We start from the raw sequence: 12,135 nt of genomic DNA on the forward strand, positions 1-12,135 counted from the left end.
TTGCTCCAGTTTTACAAATGAAGAAACAAAGCTCCAAAGAGGTTAATTAAATAACTTGCCCCGGGTCAAATAACTAATATGTGTGTGGTGTTCTAGGGATTTCCAGCCAGAGTCGACACCAGAGAATGTGATCTAAGCCACAACATTGTACAGCTTTTCATATGATTAATGGTTGTATATTAAAGAAATTGTATTATGAATCTTAGAGATCTGTTAGAAAGCTCTCAGATAACACCCATCTGAGAGGACTTTGCTGGCTACCTATGTAAAATAGTATCCCTCACCCCATCTACATTATACTCTATCTTAATCTTACTGCCTTGTTTTTCTTTTCTTTTTTTTTTTTTTTTTTTTTGAGACAGAGTCTCACTTTGTCACCCAGGCTGGAGTACAATAGCACGATCTCGGCTCACTGTAACCTCTGCCTGGCAGGTTCAGGCGATTCTCCTGCCTCAGCCTCCTGAGTAGCTGGGATTACAGGTGTGCGCCAACACACCCGGCCAATTTTTGTATTTTTTAGTAGAGGCGGGTTTCACCATGTTGGTCATGTTGGTCTCGAACGTCTGACTTCATGGTCCACCCGTCCCGGCTCCCAAAATGCTGGGATTACAGGCGTGAGCCACTGCGCCCGGCCCTACCTTGTTTTTTTTATACCTCTAATCACTGTCTGATGTGGTAAATATTTTGTTTGTTTTACTATTCCCCACCCTCTCCCTACTTTCCTGTTAGAATATAAGAGTCAGTGACTTGGTCTGTTGTGTTTATTGCTATATTCTCCAATAACTAGAACCTCGCTTGGTGCATAATAGATATTCACTAATATTTGTTGTGATCTGTATTCCCCCTTAATAAATCATGGCATGATGCTGCCGCTGTCTGAGAGTCTCAGGATGATGGGCAACTTAAGTACATCCCACTCCAGACAGGAGAGGAGAGGGGTAGGGGAACAGAGGAGCAGGAGGACAGGGAGGAGCAGGGCAGGGGGTGGGGCATTCTGCACCTAGCCATGATATTGTGTGCCTACCAAGAGCCAGATTCTTGTTTCCCAAACAGTTTTTGCCAGTTGTACTTGTTATTATAATGACATAATTTAATTAAATATATGTAACGTATCAAGTGTGAGTTTGAAAAGATACATTTGTTTCTGTGAAAACTAAGACTCAAAGTGAAATGAAGAAACATTGCTGCCAAATGGGTGTATAGGACACATGACACATGTCTAATAGACTGGGAAAAAATCATACAAATCTGTACCTTATAAGCACTTTTAAGAAATCTAAGTGTCTATAAGTTCTAGGTCTGTTTTAAATAAACAGAAATTAGAGAGTAGACACTGGTTTTATTGTCCACTATTTAGATGATAAATTATAGGTATAGGTATGATTTATGCAAGAAGGGCACTGTGAAACTCCAGTGGAGACTGAGACTCAAAGTTACATTTATGTGTTTAAAATTAAAAGGAAATTATTAAGGTAGTATGTATCATTTTTACAATTACCCTTCATAACTGACTTTTTAAATTAACCAATTACCATTTCTGAAACAGAAGAAAGAAGGCTTTTACTGTTTTGAGTGAAACTGAGCATTCTTGGTATGCCAGATAAAATTTCTAGTTCGTGTCTTATTTAATAACTTCATAATAAATTCAATAATAACAAAAATATTTGCTTATCTTCGGGGAATAATTGTGCATGAGCTGAGCATGACCTCTTTTCTGCACTGGAGTGTGCGCTGCAGGAGGACAAGGACTGTTAGCTGTTTTGTCATGACTTTCTCTCCAGCGTCTGCAGCAGTGCCTGGAGCATTAGTTATTTATTGAATAAATGGATACACGATTCTAACATACGCACTGTTTAACAGAAAGAAGTGTTTTACATTTCACGGTGATACTGTTTTTAAGAAAAAGAAAAGTGCTTTCAAATTACGTAGTCACTGTTGACTAAGTTAAAATATAGTGCTTCCTGTAATATACACTAGTTTATAAATTTCTGTCTTCAGTGAAAGTATCAAAGTATAGGAACCTTCAATGCCCACATTACAGTGGTTAAGAATTGAGGAACTGTTTGGATTCATGAGCTCCAAGACTTCCTGTGTGGCCTTGTTCAAGTTACTTTATTTCTCTTGTACCTCAATTTCCTCATCTATACAATGGTGATAATCAGGCTGTTACAGGAACTGAAGGAGTGCATACAGGTAAAGTACGTAGAAAACACCAGCCAACGTAGAAACACTCCATGGATGATGGTTATTATCATTACACCCGTGATCTGTGGTACTTAGGCAAATTACTGGAAACAGGTCGGAGAGGTTAGATAATCTATAAGATGTATATATACATATCAAATTGTGGCTTTTAAGCAAGGAAATATGTACTAAGTAACCTAACTCATAAGTCTTCAATAAATGTTAGCAAAAAAACCAAACAACATATTACGCTATGAGAGAGAACTCTCATTTATTTAAGAACTGTTGACAACTCAAATGATAAAAACACTGTTTGTAGAGGTACAGACTGTCTTGACCTTGCCAGTTAACTTTCTCAGGAATTAGAAAGTCATTTTTTAATCTCATAACAAAATTTAAAATGGGTTTCAGAATAAAGACAGATAATTGAATTTTAGTCTGGACAAGTTATGAAACTCAGACACAAGCACTACATTGTAGTCCTTGATTTGATGACTTCTTTCCAGAATGCTAAGCCTTTGGTGAAAACTGGTTTTCAGAATAATAAAAAGACACTGAGTACACTCTGCTTGAAGGGGAGGGAAAATGCTTACGTTATGCAAGGAATGCAGCTTCTTCCCGCGATGTTTTCTCATCTGAGGCCTTATTAAAACCTAGTCTTGCTATTCCTGGCCATATTCGCACCAGCTGATGTCGATATATAAGCAGTCCAGTAACTGGCTATGTTAAGGAACTTGGCCTATGAGAATTTAGAAAGTAGAAGCCATCATGTGCCACTGATGTCAGACTAGACATTTTCCCCCATGTTGGTAATGATAGTTTAGAACAGCTCTCTGCTACTTATGTATTCTGCCTTGAATTTTGCTAAGATAAGACTTTTAAGGAGGTTTTCCCCTTCTTTAGGAGAGATGCAGATGATGGATATGTTACAGCACAATATTTGTGTAACCAGTGAACGTGAATGTAGCCATTTATTTGATTATTGCAGCATGTGTTAAAGAGCTGCTACTGCCCGTTTGCAGCCTAATGTGTTTATTACAGTCTTCCCAATGGCATCTTGAAGTGTCTTTCAGCTAAAAAATTCATGAGTATTATTGGCTTTCAGTCAGAAAATGGAATATGTTTTCTAGTTACTGTCTAATACACCACTTTAAGGCCATTATACAAAAGTAATCTAAGAGCAGACGATACTGAGAGGAAGGAATTTTTAGCTTAGACATTTGTTTATACACTGTTATTACTGTTCCTGGACTAAGACACAGCATAAGAGAAGGTAGATGCTAAAGCCAGTTTACCTAGAGACTAGTTGTAGTTGTAGGATATGTTACTTTCTTTAATCCTCTACCTAACAATAAATGGCTAGTGTTTTAGTATTGAAAATCATATCCTAATAATAGTGGTTTGTGTCTATCTTATTGTTATTTTTAAAAGGCAAATGTACAGTAAACTGCTGTAAACTAGTAAAGTTGAACTTATTTGAAAACAAATTCTGGATTTTTCTGGATTTATTTGAAGTGAGTCCTCTAAACTTTGTGACTTAACTATTGTTACTATATGAATTAATGTACAGTTTTTTGAGTCTGTACATTAATCTGTAGATACTATAGTATGTGAGGCAAATTAAAATTTTACTGTGTGAAAACCAAGAAGCACTACAGTGTTATGTAAAGATGAATTAAAAGAGCCCTTATGATCTGGTAAAAAAGAGTAATGACACTTGGGAGGAAACAATACATAATTTTACTAGGTAAAAATTTTTAAAATATTGTGTCATGTCCTCTATCACTGTTAAATGCATTATTAGTTTGCCAATGGGAAGCAGCGTTTGATTTTCTGTGTGCTGTCATCCCAGCGTTTAGTAAATCCACATAGTTCTACTTCTGTTTTGTCTGTGTGATGATTCTTTGTATGAATCGACATTATATCCTTGAGTAGTCTGTGTATTTCCTGCATAGAATATTTATTCAACTGTTGCCAGAAGTTGGGATCTTGCCAAAATAATGTCTGCTTTGGGTAATTTCGACCAATTAACCCTATTTGAAAAGAGGTATTTCCCTTCCTCTAGCAATTGGATGTCTACTGTATCATCTTACTGACTTCCCAAGTTTGGCCTACTTTCTTTTCTACCTTTCTCAGGCATCTACATCCAAAAAGCACATTTTGTTTATTGAAGAATTAGATACTATGTTTTTTAGACTTATCAGAGCCTGGCCCAGAAATTTTGCTTGGATCGCTCTTGGAACACAGTATACTTTGAAGGAGAAACTGTTACCAGTTTAAAATGAGCAAATGTTTTCATTTGTGATAAAGCAATAGTGGATGCAGCTTTAGCTGTTGAGGTGGGATTCTGAGAAACAGTGGGCTCTAAAAGATTATCCTTTTGTAGTTTAGTTGAATAGAAATGGAAGAGTATTTAAGTGAGGTTTTATGTATACTTTTAATATTGCTTGAGCATTTCTTGGTTTTAAAAGTTTGTAAAGGGTTAGACTACATACTATACAATTTCACATGTCTATCGTAAAGAGAGTTTAGAAGGAACCTTGGAAGTCTCTAAGTCTTTCTGTTCTCATAACAAGAGCTAGATGATTTATCAGGCAGGTCCTCTTCAGGTAGACATTCATAAGAGAAGTGGTTTCAGTAGCTCTTTCTATGTCGTTTCTAACTTGGGGAATTTCAGAGAAGGCCTAACTTTAAGAACATTTATTGGAGCTAGCAGTCAGGATCAGATGTTAGATCACTTTATTATGTTTGGAGTTCAGCAGCAGTAGTATCCTTATTCTTTAACTGAATTTGTTCTGTATATAATGCATCTGGCAGTTTTACAAGCCTTGTTTGGAAGATAGCCTGTCCTGATAAAAGATAAAATGCATATTATCGTTTACATAAATTATGGATGATTAACAAGCTTTAATGGTATGAGGTTGTATTGAGAGCAACAGCTTTTGTTACCTTATAAGTTATATTGGTGAATTCCATGAAAGTACATTTTTGAATTGTGTTGAGGTTTAACATTTTATTTTGCTTTCTGTCATTACACTAAGGATTCAACTGGCTTTGTTCACCCCTCCCAGAATATTGTTACTTTTTAGAGATAAAACTTAATAATCGTAAGGCTGTAACTCTTCGCTACCGTCTAGCTCATCCAAGTTGATATCAAGGGATGTAAGGGAGGATGTATGGTCACTGTGAAAGCAGGGCTATTGTGTTGTTACAGATAACAAGAATGGATGATTTGAAACTTTTTTTTTCAGCCTTGTCCTTTCACAACCCCCAACATCTGGTAGAAACTGGTTTGCTCTCAATGACTGTAATTACCATCAAATACAGCCTGAGAGTTTGTGTCATTTTCAGTTTGTGTGATTTACGTTAAACAGTTTCAGCATTGACAGTGAGATGCTTAAGAATTTTAATTTCATGTGAGTGTGCAGAAATTATAAGAAACTATTAATTTAGAGCTGGTCACCAAATGAAATTTTAGAACCTTCAGTGCTGCTCTTTACTATTTTCCGTCTCCTACCTTTACACTGGAAATGAATTTTTTAACTTCGATCTACAAAAGTGCATCAAAATTCCTCTGTCCATAGAGTTTATTTTAGATATTTCTCTATGAGTGAATATACACTAGAATGTACATTTATATAGAAAAAGTAATTTATATAACTTAGAAGAAAGTCATTTTTATAACTTATCTATCTCTCTCTGGTTTTTATTTGTGTCACTTCTGCATTGCCCAGTATTTTGAGTGGGGGGAAAAATGAACTCACCTGGCCCCACCTCCTGTTCCAGTGTGGAATACTGACACTTGCTGCCAGCCCAGCCTCCTCACATAGAGCATTAGAAATATCAGGCAGTCCACTAGGTTAGAGCACCTCATTCATGAGGTTCTCTGTTATTTATCTGGCTCTCCTACTAAAACGCAGGGCATAAATTTATGTGTCTGTTCTAGGACTGCAGCTGCCTGTCACCCCCGTCCTTCTCCTCCCTTTCCTGTGTCAGTGTTACATTCTCTCCCCTCTCTTTTGGTCTCAGGTCTGTCTCCTTTTTGTTTTTATGGGTGATTTGCAGTGATTCAGACAGGGCATCCTTGTATGTTGGCACTTCCTGGAGGTTACTAGGAGGCAGCCATCCTTCCTTGGCTTGGTCAGGCATCCCCGACTCCACCCCGCTTTCCCCTTGGTGGTGGAAAGGTAGGTTGGAGGTGTGTACTGGGGCACATAGCCCAGGAATGTTGCTCTAAGAAGAGGACATGTGCAGTAGACACAAAAATATAGGGAAGCAATTATGTTCATCAAGCCGAAAGGTGCAGATTTTGAGGCAGTGTGTTTAAGATACCACCACATAACAAAAGGGAAAACCACTTGGCATTTCAATAACTTACTTCAAGAGGAAATTATGGTATTTTCAGTCTACAAATAGAGTGGTTTTTAAGCCAACCTTGAGTAGGTACAAGCAAATTATAAACAGTCTGCTCAAATGATTTTACTATACTTAGACTAGAAAATGGCTCCTCTTCTCCCTCCCTCTGGTCCCTGTGTCCCAGTGCTGTCCCTCGTATGTTACAGTTGTTCGTGTATGTAATTTAGAATATTCACAGGTAAATGATGCAAATAATAATGTTAAATCATCCTCAAACTGGGTGTATATGACTTTAGGTAAAACAGTCACTTACTTTAATTGTCTGTTGAAAGCTATCTGATCTTTCTGATAGTACTATACATTTTAGTATACGTGGCAATACTTTTGAGGGGGAAATAGCCATTTTAACAACAAAACTTGTCACCTATACCTACTATATAGGGCATTTTACTATGCTGTATATTGAAGGCTCTATTTTAATGATAGAAACTTTCTTAAGTTTGTATGACTTCTAGAAAGCTGCTTTCAGAGTGAAAATCTCCTAGGTCATTTGTTGAAAGCTTACTCAGACTGGATGTGTAATGTTTTTTCTTACATCTCATGATTGAAACCATGGGAATTGTGGTTCAGAGAGAAGTACTGAAAGTGATTGTCTATAAGGTATCATCTGAGAAGGGTTCTGGAATTTAGGGTTTTGTTGTTGTTATAGAGATGAGATCTTGCTATGTTGCCCAGGCTGGTCTCCAACTCCTGGTCTCAAGTGAGCCTCACATAGCTAAAAGTGGTGAAGCTTGGACATGAATACTGGCCCTTAACTTCTCTGCTATTCTGCCTGTCGTAGTCTGCCTCTCTCATAGTAAATAAATACAGATTATACTTATTATCAGGCCAAAATTGTGACCACAGTGTGGGACATTGGGACTTGGTTGCATTGCCCTAACCAGCAAGAAGCTTGGGTATCAGCTTTGAGAATTATTCCCTTCTGTGTCACCGCTTGAATCAAATGTGTACCATGGGTGCAGCCTCCGTAAATGGATACAGTATTTCTTCATTCTGCTTACATATGACTCTTTAAAAAAAAAAAAAAAAACTAACTCCACTGCGCTATTGTATCAGAAGTGGCGAGAAGAAATTATTGTAGTACAGCTGAGACTGGGCAGCCCAGATGACAGGGAAGAAGCAGCCCAGCGATTTGACTGGTACGCGTTATGTTCCTTAGACCTCCTTGCTCTTTGTCCTTACTCTCGATTGTCCCCTGTCGTCTTCCTTAAGTTCTCTGTCTTCTAATGCACTTGGCCTTCCCTTTGATTTTTTTTTTTTTTTTTCTATCCAGAAAAGAAAAGAAGCCACTACAAAAAAGTAAAGGAGGGCAAAGGCAATTTAGAAGTCTGGGGGCCAGAAGGAAGGGGAAGTAGTATAGAATAGGACCTCTAGGAAAGACTTTAAATGCAGATTTCAACTGGTCCTGCTGCATTGTTTTTTCTTTTGGTAAGCAGTTATTGAACACCTTGAGTTTATCTTTTATGTTTTCCTCACAGTCTTTGTAAGCCTCTTTGTTTAGCTCTTTTAGTACTTAAACCTCTGTCACTGGCTTGTTCTTGCTTACCTAAATACTATTTTGATTATGTTAGTGATGACGAGCACACTGGTTTTCTTATTTTTTTTTTTTATTTTCTTATTGAGAGGAATTCAGCAAGCAGGAGCTGATCATGGTCCTTCCCACTTGGGGTCAGTAAAGTTCCCCTGACTTTTGGGGCATATCTTAAGACCTTTGGCGACAGCAGCCAGAACCAGCTGAGGGAAGGAAAGTTTGGAGGTGGCAGGATGTGAGAGAGGAAGCGACCATGCTGTGTGCAGGGAGGTGAGCTGCCACAGAGAGAGGGCACCGAAGGAGGAGCAGCCAGGCAGCTGCTGCAGGAGAGCCAGGCACAGGAGCTTCCCGAGGGGCCAGGAAGATCCCCCACTAGGGGGCATTGATGAAGAGGCCTTGTGCAGGAACTCAGGGCTACAGGGGTGTCAGATGTACCTAGTTAAATTCGAAAATCCTCAATTTCGTGTCCTGGCACTGGCTCTTCCCTGGGCTGTCTGTCGTGGGTGAGCTATTGCAGCACAGACTTCACATTGGCTAACCCAAAACAGAGACTGGGAGGAGCCCCTTACAACACCTGTAGTTTCCACATGGTGCAAGATCACTCTTGAAACTGGAGGCTGGCAGCCCAAACCCAGAGCTGGTAGATGTAGTTCATGGTGCTGTTGAAATACAACTCCTGTTTAAAGAATTTGGGCCCAATGAGGTAGGCTTGTTTGTTGCTTAAATGTTAACCTTTACATTTGCTTAATCTTAAAAGATTTTTTTAAAGAGACGGCTTTTATATTAGAAATTATACATGCACATAAAACAATGTGTTAATTACTGGTCTCAAATATCTGATTGGAGTCAAAGTTCTTTTATTGTTGGTAAAATGATCAGACACTTCATCATCAGCTCTCTTCATTTTTTTCTTCCTCTTTGTTTTCTGTTTTAGTTGCTGATATGTGTTCAAGATGAGTGGGATGGGAGAAAATACCTCTGACCCCTCCAGGGCAGAGACAAGAAAGCGCAAGGAATGTCCTGACCAACTTGGACCCAGGTTAGTTCTTGCTGAGAAAAGGAATCAGTATTTATTAAAGCCACATGAGTGTTTCTTTGTTATTTTAGCATTGATTTTACTGCCGATTCAAATACTGTGTTGGTTTTTCTCCTTAATTAAATCGCTGAATATGTACTTGCTTACATTTTGAATATGCAAATCAGTTACAGATTGTATTCTTTACAAAAAGAGGAAAGCTGTAAACTTCTGATATCGTTTGACTCTTAGAATCAATTTATTTCATAATATTGAGTTTGATTACACAATATTATAACAAGAAGATCGTATAGTAAGAAGATGTGCCGTTAATTTTATAATGGGTTTTATTTTTTGTTGTTTTATTTTTAATGACATAAAATGTTAAACCCATGTACTTCTGAGCTGAGAACAAAGATTGTGGCTCTTTAGTGAATAAAACAAAGAATTTTAAAGCAAATTTCATCTCATATATTATGGGTGGAAGTGTGAATTGTTATAACGCCCATGTCGGGTAATTTTGCAGTATCAAAATTATAAATGCATATCCTGTTTGAACTAGCCATTCCACCTTTAGGAATTTTCCTATTATGTACTTTAACACATGCAAAATGATGTGTATATGAGGTTACTCAAATTGCAAAAGATTTGGAAAAACCTAAATGTCTGTTAAACAGCTGTGGTACATCTAGAACCTGGAACACAATGCAGCTGGGATAAAGATGAGGACACTCTTTATGGGTTAATATGAAAAAAAATCTCTTAAGAGTATTGTTACAGACAAAAAGCAAGGTTTAGAAAATGTTTATGGAATACTACCATTTGTATAAACAAGGAAGAAAAAAAGAATCTGTGTTGTTTTAGGATAAGAAACAATAATTGTTGCTACCTGTTTCGGTGGATGAGAACTGGGCAAATAGTTATCAAAAGTAGAAGAGAGACTTTTCACTTTTTCAATGTTTTAAATCATATAATTTTAAGAATTAAATAAAAACACCTTCTACCTAATGGACAGTAAAAACATCAGACATGAAAAATAGTAGGGAAGAGGGCTAGGAAAAGTCACCAACAGAGGCAGAGCAGGAGAAAGGGCAAAACACCAATATTTTATATTCCCTTTTCCCCTTCTAGTTGCCAAGCAAAACATCAAGCCCAATAAATCTCCACTCTCTACATCCCAGCCCCCAGCTCCTCTAGGTTCCCTAGTATTTCCTGGTAAACCACAAACTTCTGTCTGTCAGACTGCCTTTAATAGTCAGTAGCCCTACCTGGGGAGGCAGTGGGAGTAAATGGGAACTGTCCCAGCTGTGGGCTGTAGTGGCAGATCTCTGAGCCCTCCCTCTGGGGCGCTCAGGGGTCTTTTGAACACAACTCCCCTTTCTCACCTATTTGTCATTTATTTCTTACCTTGTGTGAGGGTGAGAGGGAATGGGTGGAGGGTGGTGGAGGGGGCCAGAATGGGAACTGGGCTATTCTAAGCATTCCAGCCACTCTTTACCTTTTGCTGTAAAAACGGAAGCTACAGGTAAAAATGAGACTTAGAAAAAAAACCAAATTCTGAATTACTCTGCTAGTAATTGGTGGGGTGATCCTGGACAAATTGTATAAACACTATAAAATAGAGACATTGTATTATATTATGTATTACTTTATGAAAATCAAACATATTTAGAGATGAATATATGAAAGTCTATTGTGAATCCAGAAATTTTTAAATTAGTATTATATACAAATAATTATATATAAAAATACAGAAAGCTGCTACATTAAGCAACTTGCTTTTCTTCCTTATTGTATTGTTTTGAATGTCATTTAATGGGCCCTACTTTGCACTTGAGAAAATAATTGTATGCTGTTATTATGAAAAGGAACTTTTGAGTTTACTATTTTGTCACATTATAATGAGATTTTGCCTCTTTTGATATTTTTCCATTTCATTAACTTTTTAAAACTTTAGTTGAAATTGGACTGTTTGTTCATATTTTGCATGTCATTCAACTTGGACAGTTAACAAATTTCCTGGGTCAGTTTCACTTTTGTTTCTAGCTATATTGTGACTTTTTCCATTACCTAAAAAGGCTGTTTGGTTTGCTTACTAACATTCTGAAGAAGTCTATAAAATTATAAATATCTGGTTTTATTTTTTATGTTTTACCAAAAATTATTGAAATTTATTCCTGTTATTAACTGGGTTAACTTCTCTTTTAATAATCTTAAATAATTTTTAAAATATAACCTCCTTTACCTTTTTGAAACATTCTCTTATTTGTCAATTAATTTGGTGCCCACTTGTTTCAAGTACTGCACTAAGCACAGCGATGAGCACAGTCCTGGTCACTGTGAAGCGGGCAGTCCAGTGGGAGACGCCAAACACATTGAACAGATAGTTTCATTACAAACTAGGCTTAGGTTGATTTTTTTAAAAAACATGGAATACTTTTGGAAAGTTGTGTTTTTTCCCCCAAAAGTATTTCTGTGTTTATATAGGTAGCTTTTGTTTGCTATCTTTGTATTAAACTTGTTTAACACGTTTGTTTTTTTCACAATAGCTCTTTTTCAAATACATCATAAAAATGTGTTTCTTCTTTTAAGCCCCAAAAGGAACACTGAAAAACGTAATCGTGAACAGGAAAATAAATATATAGAAGAACTTGCAGAGTTGATTTTTGCAAATTTTAATGATATAGACAACTTTAACTTCAAACCTGACAAATGTGCAATCTTAAAAGAAACTGTGAAGCAAATTCGTCAGATCAAAGAACAAGGTAAGAGGACTGAATTAGTATTTTGAAGAGTTGAATTGGTTTCTGTTTTTCCCTGTGTGAGAAGTCCCTTCAGAGTCCCTTTAATCCATTTCTTATGCTTAAATTATTGATGAGGAAATGATGTCACAGTGTAAGATGAATGCAAGTATCACTTGCAGTGGTTTATAAATAGGCTTTGTATAAAATTCAGCCATTCCCTAAAGACAGAGGAGACTGAGGTGAGT

The 12,135-nt window shown here is 37.1% G+C and overlaps 1 protein-coding gene across 23 annotated transcripts in view; it reads left to right on the forward strand.

Moving 5' to 3' along the window:
* The window catches only part of NCOA2 (nuclear receptor coactivator 2), a 298,236-nt gene that overhangs the window by 179,283 nt on the left and 106,818 nt on the right, over nucleotides 1-12,135 (forward strand). For 20 of the 23 annotated variants that reach the window (XM_055232966.2, XM_063612651.1, XM_055232952.2 and 17 more), the window contains 2 exons: nucleotides 9,066-9,170; nucleotides 11,739-11,911. In XM_055232966.2, the coding sequence (XP_055088941.1) occupies nucleotides 9,085-9,170; nucleotides 11,739-11,911 (259 nt within the window). In that variant the 5' untranslated portion in view covers nucleotides 9,066-9,084. Of the gene's footprint in view, nucleotides 1-1,299; nucleotides 7,740-8,293; nucleotides 8,835-9,065; nucleotides 9,171-11,738; nucleotides 11,912-12,135 lie in introns of those variants that run through there. The other 3 variants (XM_055232963.2, XM_063612652.1, XM_055232962.2) reach the window with 3 other exon arrangements.

The sequence above is a fragment of the Symphalangus syndactylus genome, chromosome 11 (genome assembly GCF_028878055.3).
Source record: "Symphalangus syndactylus isolate Jambi chromosome 11, NHGRI_mSymSyn1-v2.1_pri, whole genome shotgun sequence".
Classification (NCBI taxonomy): domain Eukaryota; kingdom Metazoa; phylum Chordata; class Mammalia; order Primates; family Hylobatidae; genus Symphalangus; species Symphalangus syndactylus.